The sequence below is a fragment of the Mus caroli genome, unplaced genomic scaffold (genome assembly GCF_978045245.1).
Source record: "Mus caroli unplaced genomic scaffold, Mus_caroli_1 scaffold_4, whole genome shotgun sequence".
Lineage (NCBI taxonomy): Eukaryota > Metazoa > Chordata > Mammalia > Rodentia > Muridae > Mus > Mus caroli.
The window spans coordinates 143,301,769-143,325,585 of NW_028227259.1; the positions used below are offsets into that span (position 1 = coordinate 143,301,769).

General features: G+C 50.6%; 1 protein-coding gene and 1 long non-coding RNA gene across 2 annotated transcripts in view; one reads left to right on the forward strand and one right to left on the reverse strand.

The window, feature by feature from the left end:
* Fam20c (FAM20C golgi associated secretory pathway kinase) overlaps window positions 1–23,817 on the forward strand; it is a 55,017-nt gene that overhangs the window by 18,890 nt on the left and 12,310 nt on the right. Inside the window, exons 4-5 of the mRNA XM_021163523.3 lie at window positions 20,096–20,188; window positions 21,913–22,028. Coding sequence (XP_021019182.1) covers window positions 20,096–20,188; window positions 21,913–22,028 — 209 coding nt within the window. The remainder of the gene's footprint in view (window positions 1–20,095; window positions 20,189–21,912; window positions 22,029–23,817) is intronic.
* Window positions 16,316–18,112, reverse strand: LOC115031112 (uncharacterized). The gene is made up of 3 exons (XR_003836712.2): window positions 17,792–18,112; window positions 17,182–17,272; window positions 16,316–16,689 (listed from the first exon to the last, which is right to left on the reverse strand). It is a non-coding gene; the product is annotated as an uncharacterized LOC115031112 (long non-coding RNA).

Consider the following 23,817-nt stretch of genomic DNA (forward strand, 5'->3'; position numbering starts at 1 on the left):
TTCAGTTTATCCTCTGCCCACAAAGACTTGCAAGATGAGGCCGGAGAGCTCATCCCAAGTCTGCCTTTGGGAGTTAGCCTAGGATATGCCCTGGGATGATTCTCCAGGGGCTTCTTGCAAGAGCGGAGCTCAGCAGGGTGGGGTCAGTGCAGGCCTCAACAATACAAACATCAAGTTGTTTCTTGGGAAAGAACCTTCCGGGCATGCCTGAGGCTGCCCCATAATGCAGTAGGACTGTCTCGTGGCAGAAATACTCATCTAGCAGCAGCAGGTACTTCCAGAGCTCCTGGGTTGGGCCTGGCACCGAGGTGATTCAAGGCCCAGGCTCGTGAGAAAGCCACAGGGCTATGAACCCTGAGCGAGGGTCATGTCATTTGTGCGCTTGAGAGGGGATGAGGCAGTGTGTGCCCAGCCCCCCCCCCTCCCAGGGCATCTCTGACTGCTGCTTATGTAGTCATGCACAGAATGTATGGAAGGAAGAACTCCTGTGGCACAGACAGATGGACCAGCAGGCTTCCCTGAAGAGAGTCAGGGCTGGAAAGAAGGACAGCCTTGCAAGAACACTCAGCTGAAAGCATCCTTCAGAGAAGTCATGATGAGTGTGAAGGTCAGATATGTCCTGGCCACAGAAGGAGCCCTGCACACAAGAGGTTGTCTGACACCATCAGGATTGGGTCCCTACAAGGTTCCAGCTGCTCTGTCTGAAGCACAGGCAGCAGGTACTAGACACAGATGTCCACCCTGGACTTCAGTTCCTTCCCCTACAGCTACTTAGCAAGAGTTCAGGGCTGGATGCTGACGTGGCCATGCTGAAAGACAGAGGTCACACCTTCCTGTGGGATCCAGTGGGAGACATCTGGGGTCTGAGCACAGACATAAGCACTGAGTGAGGTTAGTGAGCAGCCTGACCTGAGGGCGTTTAGGATTCGGACGGACACTTGCTCCTGGCTCAGATCAGTGTTCAGGGTTGAGGGTGCACAGTTCCTGCTTTGGTACAGAATGGAGGAGCTGGGGAGATGGAAAGGATGCTGTGGGGCATGGGGATGAAAGAGTGAGGAAAGGAAGCAGGCTGGGCAGTGTGATGGAGGAGGATGCCTAGGAAACTGTTGTAGTCTGATGCTTTGTAGCTGTGATTAAAAGAAAAACAAAACAGTGACGGAGAGCAACTAAGAGAATAGAGGGTGTCTGTGGCTTATAGGCCATCATTGAGAGAAGTCAAGGCAGGAGCTCAAAGGAAGAACCTAGAAGCAGGATGTAAAATGCAGAAACCATGAAGGAACACTGCTTGACACCCATGGATTGCTCGGCTTGCTTTTTTTTATACAACCCAGGACCACCTGGCCAAGGGTGACACCACCCACAGGACCTGTGCCCTCTCACATCAGTAATTAACACCTCATAGACATACCAAAGACCAGTCTTGTGGACGCAATTCCTCAACTAAGGTTCCCTTTTCCAACGTGACTCTCATTTGTGTTAAGTTGACAGACTAGCCAGAGAGGTTGGGGGGGAGGGGGACCTTTCACTGGGCACCGTGATGGGACATAGGAGCAAGTGAAGAGAACACTTCTGGTCTTGTGGCTGATGACATTTGAGGACCCACTATCTTTCAGATCTTTCCATACCTGTGGGCTGGGACTGAGGTGCCATCAATAGTGTGGAGAAGGGCTACCCTAAGTGGACCTCACATGATGAAAGGCGTCTGACTTAGGATGTCCTGGACAGTCAAGTTACTATGCAGTTCGTAGCTGTGGGTAGTTGCCTGTCTGGGTGATTGAGAACTTAGAAATAGCTTGGATGCCCATAGGTGGCTGTGTGACTGTGGGCAGTATTATTGTAGCTGGGTGATTTTGTGTCTGGGACAGTTGGCTGTGTGACAAGGTTAGGTTCTGCAGCTTGGTGGGTGGTCTGGGTGGCTGTGGGCAGCTGGATGGCTGTATGTACATGCCACCCCTTGAGCACACATCATGTTCTTTAATCTTCCTGGAGACCACAGATGTGTATTATTTTTTTGTGACGGACTTTTCTTCACGGAGAAGAACAAAGCTTGAACAGGTGAGAGTAAACAAGGCCCAGGCCAGAGGCCAGGGATGAAGCCAGGGTTCCTGGCTTAGGTGCCAGGCCCTTGGGGCACTACCGCTTAGAAGAAAGGCTGCCCAAGCCTGGAGCCAGACATTGTCTGGTGAAAAGACATAACCATTCTAGTCCAGTTCTGGTCTGGAACTCACTCTTTAGCTCAGGTTGGTCTTCAATATGCAGTAATCCTCCTGCATCAGGCTCTTGAGTGCTAAGCTAAGACTGTCGGCGAATGCCACCATGGCCAGTACCTCTGGGGCTTTCCGTAGTGTTGTACAGTATGCTGGTGGTCTCAGTAGTCTACACTGAACCCAGCACTGTGGCCCTTTGACACACTTGTATGACTCACTGTCCAGTGAGGTCACAGTAGGAATCTTATACCCCAGACTGAGTCTAGTTAGTCCTCATGACAGACATCGAGAATTGTGGGTGTCCTTGCATGCTTTCTGTGCAGATTGTGGCCTTGGCCTTGGCTGGTCAGGAGGTAGGAGGTGGCAGGTAACAGAGTGAGACCTACAGCTCATCTGGCCCAGCCTAGATCCAGGGATGTCTTGCTCAGAACCCTCTGAGGTAAGAGTCTATCCTGATAGCCCGGCACACTACCGGCCCCTTTTCTCTTTGTGTTCCTTTGCTTGGTGACAGGAAGCCTGGTCACCAGTAAGAAGGCGTTGGGGAAGAGCTGGCAGAAGGTGAAGAAGGAAGGGTGGGATGGAGACATTATTCATTTCACAGAAACTCAAGTTTGGCCCCAAAAGCAGACGTTATGCGTGAAGGAAGAAAAATGCAGAGTGCCTGAAACAGGGCTGGAGAGATGGCTCAGCAACTGAGAGAACTGGTTGCTCTTACCCAGCCCTCAGCACCCACATGGCAGCTCCTAACATCTGTAACTCTAGCCTCAGGTTATCTGACGCCCTCTTCTCATCTCCATGGGCACCAGACACATTTGTGGCACACTGAGATACATGCAAGCAAAACACTCATATACATAAAATAATAAAATAAATCTGGGGATAAAAAGGTGTCTGAGACAGTAGAAACATTTGAGGCAGAGAACTCTTGCTGGGGGTTAGCCATCTACTCCAAAAAGGGCAGAACCCTGTCATCCAGGTTGTTCAACATTAGGAAGGAGAGAGAAAACTGGGAGGGAAGTAAGAGAGTTTCAGATGCTGGACCTACCCTGGAAGGAGGCCTAGTGTGGTCCTGGACTGAGGAGGAGACCTCAGAGAAGTTCTAAAGTCAGGAAGGGGCATATGAACGTGTTCCTGGAGTGGGCAGGGAACCTCTGTGTGTTCCTGGGGTGGACAGAAGGCCTCAGTGTGTTCCTGGGGAGGGCAGGAGACCTCAGTGTGTTCCTGGGGTGGGCAGGGAACCTCTGTATTCCTGGGGTAGGCAAGGGACCTTAGTGCAGTCTGACAAGTCAAACAGGACATCACACGGGGGTGGCCATGGCAAGGCTCAGCAACACTCAGGTTTGGAGCCCGGTGAACAGGGTTAGAGATTTCTAAGGATCAGCTGGCCTGCTGGTGAACAGCTCATACTTTGGCTGCTCTGTACCTTCTCCAGGCCCCCAAAGCAAACAGATTGCCCAATCCTGGTCACGGGTGTGGAGCCAACAGAGGCCTGGGCCTGGCCAGAAGTAGACAAGGACCCTTTTGTATGTACTGTCAGCTCACACTGGCCTCCCAGCCTGTGCCCATCCTTGGCTGTTATAAGGCCTGGCCTCCTGGCTTTCTGATGCTTCCATGTGCTCTTGAATAGGGACTAAAGGTCAGAGCTTAAACCTTCAGTCACTCATCAAGGGGCAGCCTGAACCCCTTCATCTTATCTGGGTTGCCCTGTGACTCATCATGCTCAAGAGAGCTGGCCTCTGGGAGATGGGACTTGTCTGACAGAGTCATCAGGGAAGGCCTGCTCCCTGTTTGGTATGGTTCAGCTTTCTCAGCTGAGCCATCATGAGGAAGACATACTTCCTGTCCCATGAGACCATCAACACAGAACCGTGCAGAGGCAGTTCAGAGGGGAGTACACCTCATTGTAAGGGGAGCACATTCAAGCAGAGGAACATAGAACTCTGGAGGGCCTAGGGACAGGCAGGGTAACCCTACCACCAGCTCTATGTACCATATGTCCAGAGCTGCTTTGTAGCCAGCCACTCTGGCTAGTCTAGAATGGTGGTTCTCAGCCTTCCTGACACTGTGGCCCTTGTACACAGCTCCTCGTGTTGTGGTGAACCCTCAACCATAAAGTTATCTCATTGCTACTTCATGGTTGTAATTTCTCTACGGTTATGAATTACAGTGTAAATAAACTTCTGGCTTGTAGGATATCTGATATGCAACAACTGTGAAAGGGTCATTCAACCCCAAAGAACAGCCAAGGATAGGCACAGGTTGAGAAGAACCACTGGTCTAGAAGGCAGTGTCCTGGAGCAGCAGGATCATGAGCAGGCACAGATTTTGAAAAGAGCACCTCAAACTAGGATTGAAGGTAGAGATTGGCCACAGACCACAGGCACAACCTGTGACTTCACAGGAGGCTTTGAAAGCTGCTTAAGTCACTTTCTGAATGGCATCTGATGAGAACATGGGCTATGGCACTCTTTTATCTGCTGCTCCCTGCAATACACTAAGCAGCAAGAACAAGAGGTGGCCCATGATGGCATCAGAGGCAAGGCTACAGACATAGGGTCAAGAATGAGACCAAGAACATGGCAATTGGTAGGGACCAGGGAATGAGAACATGCCATGAGTGATGGGGTGGGCCTCACCAGGGCACTGGCATGAAGATGGAGGGAACCATGTTTACAGCAGCCCAGCAGCACCTCTGGACATCTTGAGAACCTCTGTCTGATTCCTCAAGCCTCTTACTGAAGCCTGTGGTCTGATTTCCCAGGCACTGTTGCAGGGAGCAGATGTCTAATGGGGAAAGCCCCTAAGGGCTTGGGGTGGTATTGAGTGGGTTGCCACTGGTATTTGCTGAGGGCTTGGAGACCCAGGGTCCAGGTCTGAGCAATGCAGAGTAGAAAGGCTCAGTGTACCTGGGACATTGGGAGCACCCAATGTGAAGAAAGTACACATTATGCATGGAACATGCTGGGTGAGAGTGTACAGCTCTGTGTACATATATATGTATATGTGGTTGTATACATAAGTATGTATTCCATGTACATTCATGTGTTTGCATATTTCGTGCACGTGTTCTTATATGAGTATATCTTGCACATGTGTGGGTATGTATTATATGTGTATTCTTATATGTACAGGTATGTATTACATATATAGGTTCATGTGTATTGTCTATGTATGCTTCTTTGTGGGGTATGTATTGTAGGTGCTCATATTTATTACATGTGTGTGCTTGTGTGTATAGGTGTTTATTATGTATGCTTCTGTATGTGGGTTATTGCACTGTTCCTGTCTAATGCATGTGTGCTTGTAGGCTACATGTACATACATGTGGGTGAGCATATGAACATTTCTGTGGTCCCAGGGCCAAAATAGTAACTAACTCCACTGTAGCAGCTGGGACCTGGACTTGTGGAGCAAATGATGTTGGGGGTGGACATATCCTTGCAGTAACTTTGCAGAAGTGGGCTGTTGGTGTCGAGGGCGTTTCTCTGTCGCTTTCTTTGGAGCACCGTCTGTGACCTTCCTGCCTTGGAGAGCACCACAATGGCTCAGGTGTAGACCGTTGAGTCATTTCCAGATCTGAGGATTAGGTTTGTAGTCACAGGAACACGATCCATATTAATTTTGAAAAACAAGCAAGCAATAACACTGGCAGAGCCAGCCTAGACATCCAGGCAGCAGAAGATCCAGGACACAGCAGGAGTGCGGGGAGCCACCCCCCACAGAGAACCCATCCTCAGCTGAGCCTGGGCACAGAGCCAGCCTGCAGGTACCCTGAGCTTGTAGCCTGCCTAGCAACTCTAACAGCTGCTATCTCCTGAGTTCCATTGTCAGCAAAACAAGCAGACTTTAATGAGGTCCATGACATCTGCAGATGATCGCTCTGAAAGGGAGGGGCGGAGCTCACCCATCAGAGGGCTCTGTGGGCAGCTTAAGAGTCTCCCTTGCTCTCCCTGCTTTGTTCAGCCAGAGCCTTTATGGCCTTTCTCCTGCTGTCTAAGGGTCCCGTGTCCAACTGTGCAGGACACAGCTACTATCTCTGAGCCTCTCTGAGCCTCTAGGAAAGACTGGCCAGTAACTTCCCATTCTGGGAGTCCGTGATCCTAGTGGGCAGGGACCCATGCTGACTCCAGCTCAGTGAGAAGGTCTCAGCCAGCCTCATAAGAGCCATCATGTCCTCATGTATTCACAGACAGGGACCCTGAGCACAGAAGGAAATGCTCCCCCACCATCTGTCTGCAAAACTGGGTCTCACTTTTGCCTTCTCTCCACACCGTCTGACTGGTCAGCACAGGTCTTCGAGACATTCCTAACCCTCATTTGTCTTCCATTTCTTCTTTTTTGAGATGATTTTCACATCAGATTGCCCTCAAACTCATTAGGTAAATGAGGGTGGCATTGAACCTGGGTTCTTCTGCCTTGACCTCGTAAGGCCGAGAATTACAGGTGTTCACTGACAGCCTTCTGGGATGTTTGGTTGGTTGTTGGTTGGTTGGTTGGTTGGTTTGGTTTGGTCTGGTCTTGGTACTAGGGATTATGTATGATAGGTAAGTACCCTACTGGTTGAGCCCTACCCCCATCTTAATGCCTGACATACAGTCCTATGGCTACTTAGGTTCCACTAGCCCCCTTGGCACCCCAAAGTTTCCCAGATGGCCAAAACAGCATTGCCTGAGGCTAACTTCAGCAGTTAGCCATCTCCTGTTCTTACTCAGCAGCTGGAAGGCTATTTACTTATGACAGAAAGGAATTATTAACAAACGGTAGCACTGCTGAGAAATGGCAGGGACAAGAATGAGTTACAAAACCCAGCAGAGCCAACTCAGAGCAAAACCACAGGCTGCACCTGCTGCACCCTCACATCCTTGGTGATCTCCTAGGGACCTCAGCATCAGCTATGCTGGGACCTTTTCTCCTGATGCTCCAGGGAAGGTGACCCCCGACTTAAAAAAATCCAAGCAAGTCATTTTCTCCAAAAATTGTTTGGAACAGCCACGCAGAAAGTGTCATCTTCTCCCCCACCTCCTGTGGCTATGATAGTTGCTAGGGAACCCACAGTGTCGAGGTGGGGGCAGGAGATTAAAGAGAGAAGAGGAAATACCATCTTAATTTTCCATCCTGGGGGAAGAAAATGAAAGTTAGGGGTGTCATCCAAAAATGGTTTGATTAGAGCTGCTCATTTCAGTTTTCTGTTTTGTTTTGTTTTCTTTTTTTTTTTTAACAGCCCCCAAAGGAAAGTCTAGATTTAAGACCTTTCTTACGCCAAAGAATGGTCTGAGACAAGGCCTTCTGGCTCGGGTCCAGTTTATTTCTCCAGTTGATATTTTCTAAACATTGCGGGTCCCTGTTCAACCCCCAGCTTCTTGCATCTTGCTTTTTTTTTAAATTATCCTTAAATAAATTGACAAGCCTCAGAGATGAGGTACACAGAAGTGGCCTGCGTGTTCCTGGAGCCCAGAGAGTACCAGTCCATTCTCCTTTGTTCCTCCTCCGAGCTAAGCTGCAGAGACTTTCAAAATTATGGAAGACAACCCCTCCCTGGGCCCTTTCACTTTCCTCTCTTTATTTTGGGTATGCACGCATGTGTATTCATGTTCACAGAGGTGTGCTCAGGCCACCTTACCTGTGTACACGGAGCCAGGGGTGGGGGCAGATCTACACATCATACACTGAGGCGACTGAATGCAGAGCTTGAAGATTTGGTTTGTGTAGAAAGAGGGCTTATGGTTGGGATTCCCATCTCAAGTCTCCTGAGGTTGGGATCACAGTGGGTCGCCATGCCGTCTCAGTATCTGTATGCATGCTGGAGATTTGAAACTAGGTCTCTCTTGGGCTTGCACAGCTAGTCCTTTACACATTAAGCCATGTCCCCAGAGGGGATGTTCACATGCATGCGTGTGTGTGTGTGTGTGTGTGTGTGTGTGTGTGTAGGCCCGAGGTCAATGGTGCATGTTTCTCCATCACTCTCCACGTTAGTCTTGGAGATGCAGTATCTCACTGAACCTGGATCCTCGGACTTGCAGGCCAATGCTTTACTCCCCAGCCTCCCCCTGTGCTTTTGAAACCTCATCTTCCCCTTGGTGCTCATCTTTGCATGACTTCCAGTTTCCCTAGGTTACAAAGCTCTGAGTCATTATTGGTTTTCATTGACTTGATCCTGACAGGGAGGCTCTCCTCCAGTTCATCCTCAGATGACAAAGAGGCCAGCTGTTTTCTCCTCCTATACCCCACTGTGGAGAGCTGGCTGTGCCAGGAGTTCGAAGGAGCTGTCTGTCTGAATGCCAGCATTTCTCCGCTTGACTCTAAAGTTCTGGCTGTGCAACCAGACTATCCGAACCAAGGGAGCAGCAGCACCGGTCTCGCTAGGTAACAAAAGAACGGGAGGGAGACCTGCCTGAAGTGTTCTTCATAAAACCTGAAACAAACAAGGAAGTTTCCCAAAGTAATAAATCAGCCAGGACTGGGAGCATAGGCCTGTCATCCAAACTACTTGAGAGGCTTAGGCAGGAAGACTGTGAGTTCAAGACCAGCCTGGGTAACTTAGTGAAACTTGGTCTTAATATTTAAAAGTAAAAAGAAGGTTAGGGGTGTGTGGCTCAGTGGGAGAGCCCCTGCCTAGAATCGCCCAGTGAGGAGCTGGGGTGTGGCTCAGTGGTAGAGCCCCTGCCTAGAATCCCCCAGTGAGGGTCTGGGGGCGTGGCTCAGTGGTGGAGTCCCTGCCTAGAATCCTGCAGTGAGGGGCTGGGAGTGTGGTTCAGTGGTAGACTGAGCCTAGCTAGCATTATGAAGCTCTGGGTGCAGTTCCCAGCACCACAATAAAACAGTCGAAATAAAGAAGCTGGGCAGGTACATTTTGGTGCCTCTGGAGAACAGATTCTACATAGATATCCAGGATTCTCCCTGTTCTTAGAGTCATTGAGACCCTGCCTTGTGGCAGTTTTGAACACTATAAGTTCAGGTTCCCCTCCTGATTTAGACACCCCTAAGCTGTTAAGGAGACTGGCCTCAAGACAATCATGACTCAGTGGGGCATGGAGTCTGGCCTGAGTACAGACCTCTTACGCGTGGCTGAGGAGGGCAATGGACCCTGAGGGGCCGCAGTTCTTACAGAGCTATGGTGTGATGCCACCCCAGGGAGAAGCAGAGACCACATCTGGTCATCATCACTTGAACAGCTTCTTGGGTTGTCAGCCTTACTGTCCCTGACAGAATCCATTTTCCTCCACAGTGGTGGCCTAGTAAATGGCTGCCTCCCAGCTTTAGTACGGTTGACATGTGCTGGCATGCGATGGTCTCCATGTGTTTATAGAGCCAACCATGTTGCCCGTGCCCATGCTGCTTGGGGGTCCCACACCCAGGAAAGCTTTGCTGGAAACTGAGCAGTCTGAGGGCACCTAAGCCATCTGGGCAAGTAGCAATGTAGGCATACAGGCAGGACATTCATAGCCTTCAGAGATCCTCCAGCGGCAGCCAACAGAAGTTGTGCTACGAAAGGAGCCCTCCCTGCCCCCAGTCACACAGGGACCTGGTCCATTTCAAAGGTGGGACACACAGTCATATAACCCCTCACTGTGAGGACTTCGCCTTGTGAGGACTCTTGGTACATACATGTTTCTGCCAATACACAAAGAACTGTAACACATCATTGCCCCACCCCTCATTCCTCTCTCCTCTGGGACTCCCTACCTCTGAATGTAACCCACAACCAGTAGGAAGACCAGGAAAGAGCAGATACCTGGCCAGGCCCTCGGGACCTACTCATGTCTGCAGGCGTGGTTCAGTCCAACTTAGAAATGGCCCATCTGTGTTCCGCGGGGTAGAGACTGACAGGAAAACCTGGTGGGTGAGGCTTTAAACAAGACGGGGCTGAAATGAGAAATGCCAGGTTTAGCAGGAGGCATCTCTGTACATCTTCAGACCCCAGGACTGAAGGTCACATTGAGCTCCTGCCAAGAGAAGCCCCCTCTCCTTCCAGAACACATTCACTTGCAGAAAGCCTGGTATTAAATAGCTTAATATATCTCCCTAATGACAAGGGGGCTGTTTTCTGCTGTGTGAGTGACAGGAAGATTACTGGAGGCAGAAGGGCTGGTTTCTGCCTCCACGCCTTCATTTGGTGAGTCAGGGACCCGCTGTGCACTTATCAGGAAAGGGGGTGCTCTTGTCTTCCCGGAGGTTTTGTGTCCTTGACATCAGCGCCAGGGTAGGGAATGCCCCCGAGATACCAGCGAGGAATCCCTGGAACCTATAAATGCTCTCTTATCTTTTTATTCGTGTGCATCTTTGTAGACCCTGGTAGCCATCCTCATCCTTTGAGATAGGGTCTCTTCACTGACCTGGGACTCACCAGTTAGCCTAAGTTGGCTGGCAGCAAGTCGTTTTTTACATGGGTCCTGCGGGGATCAGACTCAGGTCTTTGTACTTTCAAAGTAAGCACTTTCCCTCCGAATACATCAGCCCACGCCCAGCCCCGGCCCTTTATTTTGCAATAGAGTCTTTGAAATGTGACTAAGTAGGAATTCCAGGGTGAGCTGAGTGCCTGGATTTTCCGGCATTCCTCTTACAGTCCACACGTTCTTATGCATGGGAGCTGAAAGAGAATTTGAGGTGCTGAACATAGAAGAGAAAACCCGTGAAGCCAGAGGAAGGTATGGATGAGGCCATGAGCCAAGGAATGTCTGCCCAACCTTGAACCTGGACTTTCTACCTCCATCACTCATACAAGATAAGGTGGTGGTTATTGTTGTTGTTGTTGTTTTAGTTTAAGTCCACCATCTAGAGTGTCAAGATCACACAGGAGGCCTCAGGTGGACAGAGGGCGTGGCTACACAGACTGACTCTCTCTGGCTTTGCAACTCACAGCTGGTGTCCTCTGGCTCCTTCTCTGAGTTCCAGATCTACTCATCTGCCTGTGGAATGGGCTTCTGACAACACTGCCCACTGAGCTGTGAAGAGCAGATGAGGCAGCACACTTGGTGCCCCGAGGACAGAGCCCAACACCTAGAAGGTTCTCTGTGTGTATTGACAGTTATCCACAAGCTGATCGGCATGCATATTGTGAGTGATCGAAGAGGGCCACAGAAGCCTACTGACACTGTAGCCAGGCGAGAACAGGCTGGTCCCAGCCGGTTCTCTGCCCTCTAGCCAGGCATCATTGCTGCCTCAGCTGCCCCAGAAAGGGCGTGGGCCATCAGCCCCAGGCCCACACCTGGTTCGTAGCCAGTACAGTTTGGTAGGTCAGTGCCAGGACTTAGGGTGTCAGCGCGTTCAGCTGCAAAATTTGGCCCCACTTCCTTGTAGCTGTGGGGTAGGTTATTTCTTCCCTCTGCCTTGGTTTCCTTAGCTATACCACGAGGAAAATGATGCCAAGTTCTCAAGTAGTGTGTGTGTGCAGAGTTCCTTCCTGCCTGTGAGGAGCTGTGCGATCAGACTCCTGGAGAGTCCGATGTGGATATCATTGCAGGATTATTGTTCGGTCCCATGTGTTACCCAGGAAGACCCACTTTCAGTTTACTATAAATAAGCACAATTAACACTTAGAGTGTTTTCATCAAAGCTCAGAGAAGTTGTTCTAAGGAGGTTTTAGGTGTTTTAACTCTCAGGAGCAATGTAAAGAGAATGTAAACGGCTGTAGGCATCAGCTGTAGGCCCGCTGATGCCTGCCTTTCTAGTGGCCTTTGGGGACTCGTTTGGCCCTCAAAATCTGATCTGTGTGGTGCTGTAAGCATCCCTGTACGAGAAGACCTGTTCAACCACCTCGCTTGGTATTTCCTGGGTTCCCTCTCCCCTTAATCCCAGGCAATTGTAGTACAGATTACCCTGCTTGCCGCCACCACCACAGAATTGGCCCATGACCCTCTCCTTCCCAGGCTGCTTGTTTAAAAACCAGACCTGCAACTTCCTACAGTTGATGGTCTCAGGATGAAGCCAGGTGTGGCCATCTGGAGCTTATTTTGATCTCAGAGGGCAAGGTGGGGGGAGGAGCGGAGGGGGAGAGGGTCCCTGTGACTAACAGCGTCTTGTTAGGGGAGGTGTGCCCATTGGCCACCCACTCCTTGGGTCTCCCTGGGTCTTATCTGTAGCTGTGGCTCCTCAACTACCTCGCTGGCACCCCACACACAAAGCTACTCTGTGTGCATTTGAGTGACCTACATAGACCAAAAGGCAAGCGTTCAAAAGTCCCCCACAGGCCCTTCCTACTCTGAGCTGTTAGTCCAAAGCCCATATGAGGACATAGAAGGGACAGGGCAACCCAGCCCACTTACCACTGTGAGGTTGTGGAGCCCGACCATGCTGCCAGGGCAGAGGGACCATGGACCTCATCTTGAATCCCTCTCAGGCACATTGCCAGTGTCTGCCATAGCCCACTGAGAAGGGCTCATGGGCCACTCGCAACTTAGAGGTTCCCAAGGCATCCAAATGAGGACAGAGTCACAAGTCCCCAGCACAAGCAGCGAACATCCATCCTCATAAGTACACAGTCCCCCAACTTCCTTCTATAAAGGGAGGGTATGCCACTTTACCACTGTCATCCACAGTCCTGGGGACATATGTGTGGGTTGTGATCACCACACCCAGAGTCCCTCCCTAGAAGAGTCCTGGTAGAGAATTCCTAAATTTCGTGTATACATCAGGTTACTCTTTAGGAAAGGATAGATTTTTCTTACTCCGTAAAATCTTACCTACCTGACCTAGAACTTCCTGTGTAAGCCAGGAACTTATGACCATCCTTTCCCAGTGCCTCCTGAGTGATGGGTTACAGGGGTGTACCATCATGCCTGGCTGGCTACTAATTTATTTTCACTTTCTCCTGTGAACTTAAAGCCTTGCTTATTCCCCCTACAGAAAGCACAGCCAGGCTGCCCATGCTAAACCTGTTGGGTGAGCATGATACATCCCACTCGCTGAGATGGCTATGTTGCTCCACGGGTGGCAGCTTGCCCAACCAGAGTGAGGCCATCTGGATGGACATAACCTATAAGGAGCTGTTGGTGGCCAACCTGGGCCATGGGTTCCCAGCCTACTTAAAGACCCCTCCTGTTCCAGGAAGCACACATCCTGGTGGCCGTATCCCTCCCCTAGGCCAGGCAGTTCCTTGTTCTGGGTACCCAGCCAACTGAGTGTCTGATAACATCTTTCCCTCCTGAAAGTGAAGGCCCACCCTTGCACCTGCCTGCCATACCTGATTGCTCTTGGGACTTGTGGGACTGGGTTCACCAATTTTTGTCCTCTGCCTGGGGCACCGTGGATCTAGTACTTTTCCAAAGCATCACCCTGAAATTGGCCAGCAGTAGATATTCGGTCTCCCCTGCGCAAAGGAAGCCAATGTCTACCACCCAGAGGTAAGAGTGTCCAGGGAAGCTAGGTGGCCGGTCTCTGAAGGAACATGAAGGGAAACATACAGGGCTCCTAGCAACACTGGCTTCAGAGAGCTCTCTGTGTGTCTTTTCAGTAGCCTGGGCTTGTCCCTGGCAGCATATGGCTCTGGAACCTGGCTGCCCACTGGGAACTCTGCTAGGTGCCAGGCAGAAGGCACCAGACAGTGGAGTGATTGAAACTTAGAGTGTCCCCTAAGGAAAGAGGATACTTTCTCACTTCCTACCTGGTCTCAATACAGACCTGCCTGACAACAGTAGCCCCACAGGGATCTACCTTGTCAGAATCTTCCAGAATGTCTAGCGTTCCCCATTTCTGCCTCTCCTGAGCTTCCATCCACTGGGAAGCTGCCCTACTGACCTCCAGAACCTGGGTTAGTTCTACCCTGCCTCATCTCCGTGGACCAGTGACTGCCTTAGAAAGGTGGGAAACAGTTCCCAGAAACAACATGCTATGGAAGATTCCAGAGCCTGAGTAGTCTGCCACAGGGTCCAGAACCCCCCTGAAGGGCCCAGGCTAGGGCTGACACTGGGCAACAGGGAATAGAGTTTGGAGGCCGTTAGGGCTGAGTGTAACCTCAGCATAGCAGAGCCCAGTGTAATTGGTCTTGCTTCCCACAAGCTATGACCTGTTTGCTATGTTGCAGGCCAGCAGTGCACATGGTGTCTAGCATAAGGTACCATGGTAACAGTATTGTATTGTAGAGTTCTTTGTTGTTTTGTTTTGTTGGTCTTTTTGTTTGTTTTTTGTTTTGTTTTGCTTTGTTTTGTTTTGAGACAGGGTCATCTTAAGTTGCCTAGGCTGATTTTGAACTCACTCTGTAGAAACTGGGCTTTGAATTGGTGATCCCCTTGCTTCCCCAGTGCTGGACTAATAGGCATGGGCCACCACAAAGGGCCACCACCTAGCCTCAAGGACAGGACTGATGAATTGATGGGGATCCCTGTATCTAAGTGACATGTATGGGGGCAGCTGGAAGCCCATCTGTTGGGTAACAGCTCCAGAATTGTCACTTGAAAAATTGAGAGGGCAAGAGGACAGTTTTCTTCCTAGACTGCAAGGATCCTGTTGTTAAAAATACAACTTACACAGGGCTGAGGACATGGCTCAGTTGGTAGCGCATTTTTCTAGCATACATGAGGTCCTGGGTTCTGTGTCTTGGCCCATTTTGGTTGCCTTATGTGCATGCTAACCAGACATTTCATGTGACTTGCATCGAGTATCTGAAGTCTTGGGTCTTCGTGCAGCTGCCATGGTGACTCAAGCATGTCAGTGGACAGCTGATCCCTAGAGCCTGGTAGAAGGTTAGGGATGGCAGAGGTTCCAACCCTCAGCAAGGTCCTGATCCCATAGAGCCCTGTCCACCAGAGGCTCATGGTTTATACTCTGTGCTGTTGGGAGATTATGAGCATTCTTCCTCGGACGTGCTGGGTACAGTCAAGTCATACTCATTATGGATGATGGGGGCCAGCCTACAGGATCCAGAGCCTCAGTGGGATGCCCATTGCAATAGCCCTGGCTTTGGTTGAATGAAATCATAGAAACTAGCTAAAATGCAGCTTCTTGGGCCCAGCACTCAGACTCTGGCCCAGCAGGTCGGAAGTATGTGGGACCTGGAGTCTGGAATGAACTGCCTCCAGGTGGAGTGCAGTGAGAGCCAGAGAATGGTTAGTGGCCTGGTGGAAGGAGCCCCGTCTTGGGGGACATCTGAGGACCCTTCCTCCCTTTACCGCACCTTCACTCTGGGCTCTTCTTATATTTCTCTATTATTGTGCAGCAAGGGAAAATGAGGCCTGAGGGGCAAATGCAGTTCCTGGCCCTCCCCAGGCACAAGGTTCCATAGGGCAGAGTCTTGAGTCTCTCTGGAAGGGAAGAAAGAACAGAACACCAGGGGCCCCAGGTCAGATCAAACGTGAAGTGCCCAAGAGGCATTTAGAACAAGAGAGGTACACCTCTGAATAGAACACACTTGCCACTTCTGTGAACCCTTGGGCTATTCCAGGAAAGAAGGTACCTAGGAGGCAGGGACACCTGCAGGCTGTGATGTGGGGGTGGGGTAATTGCCTAGGGTCTGGGACATCAGCCAGCTTCCGAGGAAGGTAGAAGGCGGGTGTCTGAACTCAGGGATGCGGAACCAGGAATCAGGTCAGGCCAGAGGCTCTTTCAGGGAGCCACAGGACTCTAAGCCACTTGGATCTGAGAAATGTCACCTCCTCAAAGAAGCAGCTGGAGGGAGGGAGGGAGGGAGGGAGGGAGGGAGGGAGGGAGGGAGGGAGGGAGGGAGGGAGGGAGGGAGGGAGGGAGGGAGGGAGGAAGAGGGTCAGATTGTGGGCAGGAAGGCTGGTCCCTGCTCAGCACCAGGATGAATGCTGCCTGATTGTCCTCGGGTCAGTGTGTGGAGGTGACCGCAGGGTGATGCCCAGCTGCCCATTTGCTTTGTGCTCTGACAGCAGTTCTGAGGAGAGCCTTGGCTGTGCTCGGGATCCTGAGGAGGAAACATCCCCATCCCCTATGCTTCCACCAGAGCCTGGCTAACAATGCCCTCCAGTGTCACACTGCCAAGTGCTCCTGGGGAGGGAACCCCCACCCCCTGCTCTGACTTTACCCTGCAGATGAGTCAGCCAAGTCAGGCTTTCCAGAAGGGGAAGGCACAGCACTGACAAAAGCCAACTGTGGGGGGATCACAGCTGTCCTCCTGGGACATCCAGCAGGTAGGAGGGAAGCAAAAGTGGCTGTGCAGGTGTTCTTTCCTTTTCTTTTTTTTTTAATTTTAATTTTAATTTTAATTTTAAGACAAGCTCACAAGTAACCCAGAATGACCTTGAACCTCTGTTCCTCTAGCCTCCACCCCCGCAAGTACTAGGACCACAGGTGCTCACCATCACACCTGGTTTATGTGGTACTGGGGATAGAACCCAGGACCTCATGCACGCTAGACAGACACTTTACCAACTGAGCCATGTCCTCAGCCCTGCACAAGCTGTATTTTAACTACAGGACCCATGCAGTCCAGAGGAAAGTTGCTGATAGGTTCCCCCAGCTTTGAGGCTTTTCAGGTAGGTGGGAGGTAGTCAGGCTGTCTTTTCAAGTCCCCTCTGCACAGCTGAACCTAGAAAACATCAGAGGAGTTTGTCTTAACCCCTGCTCTCTAAAGCCCCCCCAACAGCCTGTTCCGTAGGGTGTCTGTGTGTCACACACATGTGCACATTGTTAATATACATGGAGTTCCTGCGTGCCTGTGTATGTGTGTGTGTGTGTGTGTGTGTGAGAGAGAGAGAGAGACTGTATGCATGTGTCAGCATATGCATGCTTGTTGTGGGTGGTCATAATTTAACCATCTCAGCCCTGCATGGACCCTCAGCAGCCATTGTGTGGTAGATATCCATTCAGCAAGCTTATCAGTGTGTCAACACCTCCCCTCTGGGAGAGGGGAGGCTGGGAACATAGCTCAGCCATTAAACTGCTTGCTTAGGCATGGACCTCAGAGAACACTGAGCACAGGCCCCATACAGTTAGTTACAGTAGGCAGCTGAGACCAGGGAGGGCTGAGACAGATTCTTTCATCTTTACGCTATAGGACATAAGGGTGCACATTTGTAACCTTAGCATAGGAAGTCTGAGACAGACAGATTCCAGGAGCTTTCTGGCCAGCCAGCTGGGCCAATTTTGTGAGTTCCAGGCCAATGAAAGACCTAAAAGGAAAAAAAAAGGTGGATAAGGCTGTCCTGGTGGCACAGACTTCTACTCCCAGCATTTAGGAAGCAGACTCAGGCAGATTTCTGTGAGTTTGAAACCAGCCTGGTCTACATAGTGAGCCCCAGGACAGCCAGGAACTACATGAGAATCTGTCTGAGAAAACAAACAATAACAAAAGACAAACAGATGGGATGCTCCCGAGAAACAACACTCAGGGCTCTCCTCTAGCTTTCACATGCACCCGTGTACAGCCACTGCCTTTCCTAGTCATCAGCCTGTCAAGGTGAATGGCCATTGAGTCATGGGCCCATACTACCCCTCACAACGCACTGGAAAGCACACACACACACACACACACACACACACACACACACACACATACGCACACACCCCTTCCCACACTGGCTTCTGGAAGACTAAGGAGGATACTTTTGATCAAGTCTTATTCAGGAGACTATCAGAGATAGTTGGCCACTGCCCACCACCTGAACCCCACCCAGGCCCCTTGCACATACCTTGTACATAAATCTAATCACTCAGCAATGTAGGGGGCATCAGCCTCACCTGACAGTGAGACTGAGGACTAGGAGGGCCCAGCAACCTCAGCTGTGTCTCTGCAAGGAAGGATCTAAAGCTGGAAGGTGTGTGGGGCTCCACTGTGGGAGCATCCAGGCCTAGGCAGCCCGAAAGTGCCCACTCATCAGGGCTGAGCCCCAGGACCACATCCTGGGAGGAGTTCTCGCTCGAAGGTATGGCCCGGTGTGGAAGCAGGGAGCCAAGGAGGGTCCAGATTTCATGCTAACATTGCTTCAGACAAGACATCGGGCAATGGCAGGCTAACAATTCCACATCAAGGTCAAATTACGTCAGCAGAGAGAACTTTGATTCTTGTGGGATGACGGTGACCTTTCATAGCTACCTGGCTTCGTATCTTTGGCTGGCAAGGAGACGGGGAAGGTCAAATGCCAGTCCTTTCAGGGTTGTCTCCTGCTCACTGTGGGAGGCAGGGGTGTTAGTGCCTAGAGAGGATGGGCGTGTGCCATGTGCACACACGCACACACATACACACAGGCATGGTGCCAAGACCCAAGCTGAACAGCCTGTGAGTCCAGGATGGGTACATGAAAGTCCCTGGCTAGCATTAAATGACCTTTGAACTTCCTGACTGAGAAAGGGCCCTGTGGGGATCTGAGGGTTCCCCTGTCCATTCAGCAAGCTCCCTGCTCTTCTCAGCTGGTCTCCCAGGGTCCTGAGAGCTCAGGGTCATGCCCTTTGATATAGAAAGTGTCTTAAGTTGAGAGGCTTGCTCCTCTCAAGGGCTCTAAAGCTTCCGCTGGTGCAGCAGAAGGCTTTCTGTGGTTGTGGATGTGAACCACACCAGACCATCTGCTAGAGGGCCAGATGTGGCCAACGCTCTCGCCACTTTGATTCCTCTGAGCAGGGACGCAGACATGACTGAGGCAAGTGCAGCCTCTCTTCCTCGGGAGCAGATTCTGATGTGCCTGCTAGCATCTCCCTGCTCACTGCTCTTGAACAGCCCCAGATGGCCTGGCGTCAACCCTCCAAGACTTGCCATCCAAGAGAAGGTGCCAGGGCAGGGTTAGGCAGTGGGGCAGGAGTAGGAATTACCAGGAATCCTGGACCACAGTATGTGTTCTTTGCTGTGTGCTACCTCTGTTCCTCTGGGGCCAGGGCAAAAGTCATCAACAAATACCCAGCCTCACTGAATGAATACACAGCCATAGAGACAGAGCAACAGGATCCAACAGATGGAAACCCAGGGCCTGCTCTTTACCCAAATCCCCTACTGATGAAGTTTCTAAGTATGGGCCAGGAAAAGCATGTGTCCTCACCTGGCACACAGTGTGTCTGCTACTATAGGGTGTTGGACCTACACTGAAGAATTCAGGAAACAGAGCAACAAAACAGACAGCTAAGAAGCCTTGAGCCTTGTGGGGTTAGTGCCTTGAATGTGTGACACATTGGGAATTTAAATAATTTAGGGAGTGTGTGTGTGTGTGTGCACGCATGTGCAAGTGTGTATGTACGTGTATGTGCCTGTGTGTACCTGGACTCAAGTCAACAGCAGGTGTCACCCTTAGGCACCATCTACCTTGGATTTGTTTGTTTGTTTTAAAGTTAGGGTCTCACTATGCAGCCCTGGTTGACCTCGAACTTGCTTGTAGACCAGGCTGACCTAGAACTCACAGAGATCTGCCTGCCTCTGCCTCCTGAGTGCTGAGATTAAAAGCATGTGTCACCACACCTGGTCCACCTTGGGTTTCTTTTCTCCACGCTGGCCAGAAACTCACGGTGTAGGGTTGGATTGGCTAGCCAGTGCACCTTGGGGGTCCTCCGGTCTGCCTCCCCTCAGAACTGGCTTTTTAAGTGTGGGTCCTGAAGATTAAACTCAGGTCCCAAAGCATTCATTTTAGTCATTTGAACCATCTCCCCACTGCCTATAATTTATTTTTAAAAGAAACATATGCTTATTTATGGGGTCCGGGGTGGGGGGGGCAGTATGCATGCCACAGCACATGTGGAGGTCAGAGGACAATTTGTAGGCATTGCTTTTCTCTGGCCATGTGGGTCCTGGGGGTTGAAATCAGGTCTTGGGCTTTGGCAGCAAGCATCTTTAGCCACTGAGCCACACAGTCCCTTTCATTTAACCCTCGATGATCCTCTGACAGCTGATTAGCAGAACACCTGGAAATGGGTGTCAGCTTGAGTTCCAGTGGCACCCACACCTCTGCTTGTCCCCTCAATCCAGAGAGTCCCCTCTGTGACAGACTCTTCCTGTCTCTATCTGTGTTCTACAGGCAGACGAGAGAGCAGGAGACGCCGCCTGACTTTTTTTATTTCTCTGACTATGAGAGGCACAATGCGGAGATCGCTGCCTTCCACCTGGACAGGTAAGTCCCCTCTATTCACACTGCCAAGAGCCATCTGGATCCAGATTCATCTATGTCCTCGTGCATGGCCACCTACTGAGAAGCATGGCCTGGCCTTAGGAATCTTTGTAGCTACAGGAGAACCTCAGGTATCATTTCTCAGAAGCTGCCCCATATTCAGAATCACTGGAATTCTTCAAGTAGACTAGGCTGCTGGCTGGCTGGCTGGCTGGCTGGCTGGCTGGCTGGCTGGTGTGCCCCAGGAATCCTCCTGTCTCTGCCCCTCAGTGCTGGGGTTATAAGCATGTGCCACCACACTTGATTGCTAGAGACTGAACCCAAACTAAGCTGTCTCCCCAGCGATGCATGCTACCCTCATTGCACTTATGATCCTGGTGGGCCCTGCCCTTCCCCCTGTACCCAGCAAGGAACAGCAAGAGCACATGCTACACCATTGGGAATAAAGGGGAAAGAAATCAGGCCAGAGAGAAGCGCTCAGCATCGTGGGTGGGTTTGAACAGGTCAGGAAGGCACCTTGGAGGGAAGGATGTTTTGGTGACGATAGGTGGAAGGCTTTGTCACTTGTCTCTTGAGGGACAGCCTTGACCCAGCAGAACCTGGATCACTGTAGGTTCCACATGGCCCTGTCCGTACCCTGAGGAGCTGTTCACAGGCCTAACCCTGGGGTCCTCTCTGAGGGGCACCGAGGGACAGGCAATAGCAGAGAAATATGACTCAGTATTCATCCCTCGAGACCCTCCTGCTTGTCCCACAGCTGTGGCTAGACCTAGATCTTATCTCAGCTGTCTTGTGATAGCCCAGACTGCAGAGTCCAGACTCCATCTTTCTTAGAAGACTCAGGGAGATCACAGAGCTTACATGGGAACTAGAAATCCTCAGAAGCCAGCTATTTAAGCATCCTGAACCGAGAAATTCTCTCTGTGACAATGGTGACTTTGCACCATGAGGTCATCCAAGTTGCCTGCTTAGAAACCAGCCATGATGCTGAAGAGATGACTCTGCTGTTAAAATGCTTACACATCTGGGGTCTATCCCAGATGGTGGTACACACTTGCAGTTCCAGTGCAGGGGAGGTAGAGACAGGAGGACCTCTGGGGTGTGATAACCAGTCAGTTTAGCTCAATCAGTGAGTCCTGGGCTGCTGGGAGTCGAGGTCTATGGCTCCTGAGAAATGAACCCAGGTTGATCTCATGTGCTGCACCCACATGTAGGAACCCACATGTGTACACACACATGAAAACAGTCATGAAGCTTGAGGTGGCAGGATGCTGGCTGCAGCTCTTATGAAGCCGCTGGGGGCCCCTCATCACAGGAATGTGGTCTGTCCATCCCTCCACAAGGACAACTCATCTCTACCTCCTGTGTCAGCAGGAAAAAGCTAGCATTGGGCATCTCCATTTAATTAAGCAAGCAGCAATGTGTGCAGAAAGACACCCATTAAGAGTGGGTAATTTAATTTAATTTCCTTTTAAATTTAGCCCTGGAATGAGGGCACATTTTAGTATCGAGTTGCCTGGCAGGGACAGAGTCAGTGCATGATGCATAGAGGCTCCAATCCTTCTGGGGTTGCACACTTTCCTGGCACTGATGGTGCTGGGCTGTGCTGAGCCCGAGAGTCTCTGTGGCAGAAAACTGGAGAGCAATGGTCAAGCAGCTGGCTGCTACAGACCGGTGAGGACCAGCCTCAAGAATAAAGGAATCTTTTCTCCACCTTTTCCCACCAGGATCCTGGATTTCCGCAGAGTCCCTCCAGTGGCTGGTAGGATGATCAACATGACCAAGGAGATCCGGGATGTGACGCGGGATAAGAAGCTATGGAGAACCTTCTTTGTGTCTCCAGGTAGCTGGGGATGGGATAGGATGGGGGGCGGGGGGGCTCATGTGGCCTAGGTCACATGCTGGCCTTGGTCAGCTCTAAGAAGCTTAGGGATTAGATTGCTCTTCCTGTTGCTCAGATAAATTATCCTGTCAGAAGCACCCTCAGGAAGGGCTTATTTGACTCATAGTTGAAGGGTGCACAGTCCATCATGGTGGGAAGACATGGCAATGGGAACACGAAGCAGCTGTTCACACTGCATCCCTAGTCAGGAGGCAGACAGAGATGGATACTGGAGCTCAACTCATTTTCTTCTTTTCATTCAGTCTGGGATCTCAGCCCGTGGGATGGTGCTACACACACTGAGGGGTGGGTCTTTCCACCTCAGTTAACCTAATCTCAAAAATTCCTTACAGACATGTCCAGAGATGTGTCTCCTAGGTGACTTTAGAACCTGTCAAGTTGACGGTCGATATCAACCATCATAGAAACCATGGAACTCAACTAGGCGCTGTTTCCACTAAGTGTGGCCATGCTGTCTCCTGTGTGTGACCTGTGTATGTGCCAATCTGCAGACACATGGTCTCTTAGTGACACCTTCCTGTGCCCAGACAGAGGGGTTTCCACTGTTGGTCCAGTGACTTAAGTTAATTGATTGATTGATTGGAATCTTTGTTGTTCTTAGGCTGTTTGGTTGGTTTGAGTTGGGTTGGGTTTGGGAGGAGGGACAGGGTCTCATTCAATAGTCTAGGCTGGCCTGGAACTCATTATGTTTACCAGAATGGCCCCAAACTCCATTTTCCTGCCTTGGCATCTTAAGTGCTAGCATTACCGGTGTGAGCCATCACACGTGGCTGTTGTTTTATTTGTTTGAGTCTTGCTGTGTAGCCCAGGCAGGTCTTGAACTCAGGATTCTCCTGCCTCCGCCTCCAAAGTACTTGCTGACAGTCCTATGCCACTACTGCTGACCTGCCATATATTTTTGAACTCTAGCCTTTCTTGGAAGCCTCTGGTAGCCTGGCCACCAGAGCCCTGCTCTCCCAAACCTTTCTAGACCAGCCAGGGAGACTGTCGCCTGGAGATGTGGGCAGCTGTCTTTCTTTGAGGGTAGAGTTGCTGGCCATAGGTCTCTGGTGCCTTGAAGGTCACCACTGGATGCCCTGCTTTTCAGGGAGATTGTTTGTTGTGTGGCTGGGGTATTCACACTGGTGAGACTTCAGACTTCACACCGTGAATCCTTTGAGCACACAGAAACCAAGTTGTGTCATACTTATCTAAGTGGGCATTCTAGCCATGCTGCCGCAGGCTCAGTTGGCATATCTGCTCTCAGAGTCTCCCTGTGGTTCTGGGCCTGTGGCAAGCTGCTTATTTCAGGACTCTCTGATGCCCTCTCAGCTTCTGACATGCACCTTTCACCTACCATATTATTGTTTATTATTTTTTAATTTTTTAAATTTGGTATATATGTATGGTATATGTGTGTAGGGTGGTATAGTGTGAGTGTGGTATACACATATATTTGTGTGTAGTGTGTGTGGTATGTATATTTTTATGTGTCTGCATATATAGTACGTGTGTGGTATGTATGTACATGGGGTGTGTGTATAGTATGTATATGGTGTGTGCATGTGTGTGTGAGAGAGAGAGAGCATGCACACACAAAGTTGACCTCAGATACATTCCTCAGTTGATCTCCACTCCTACTGAGCCAAGGTTACTTTTTGAACCAAAATCTCACCAATTCCTGTTATGCCAACAACTGTAGCCAGCTAACCCTAAAAACCCCCATCTCTGTCACCTGGGTACTAAGGCG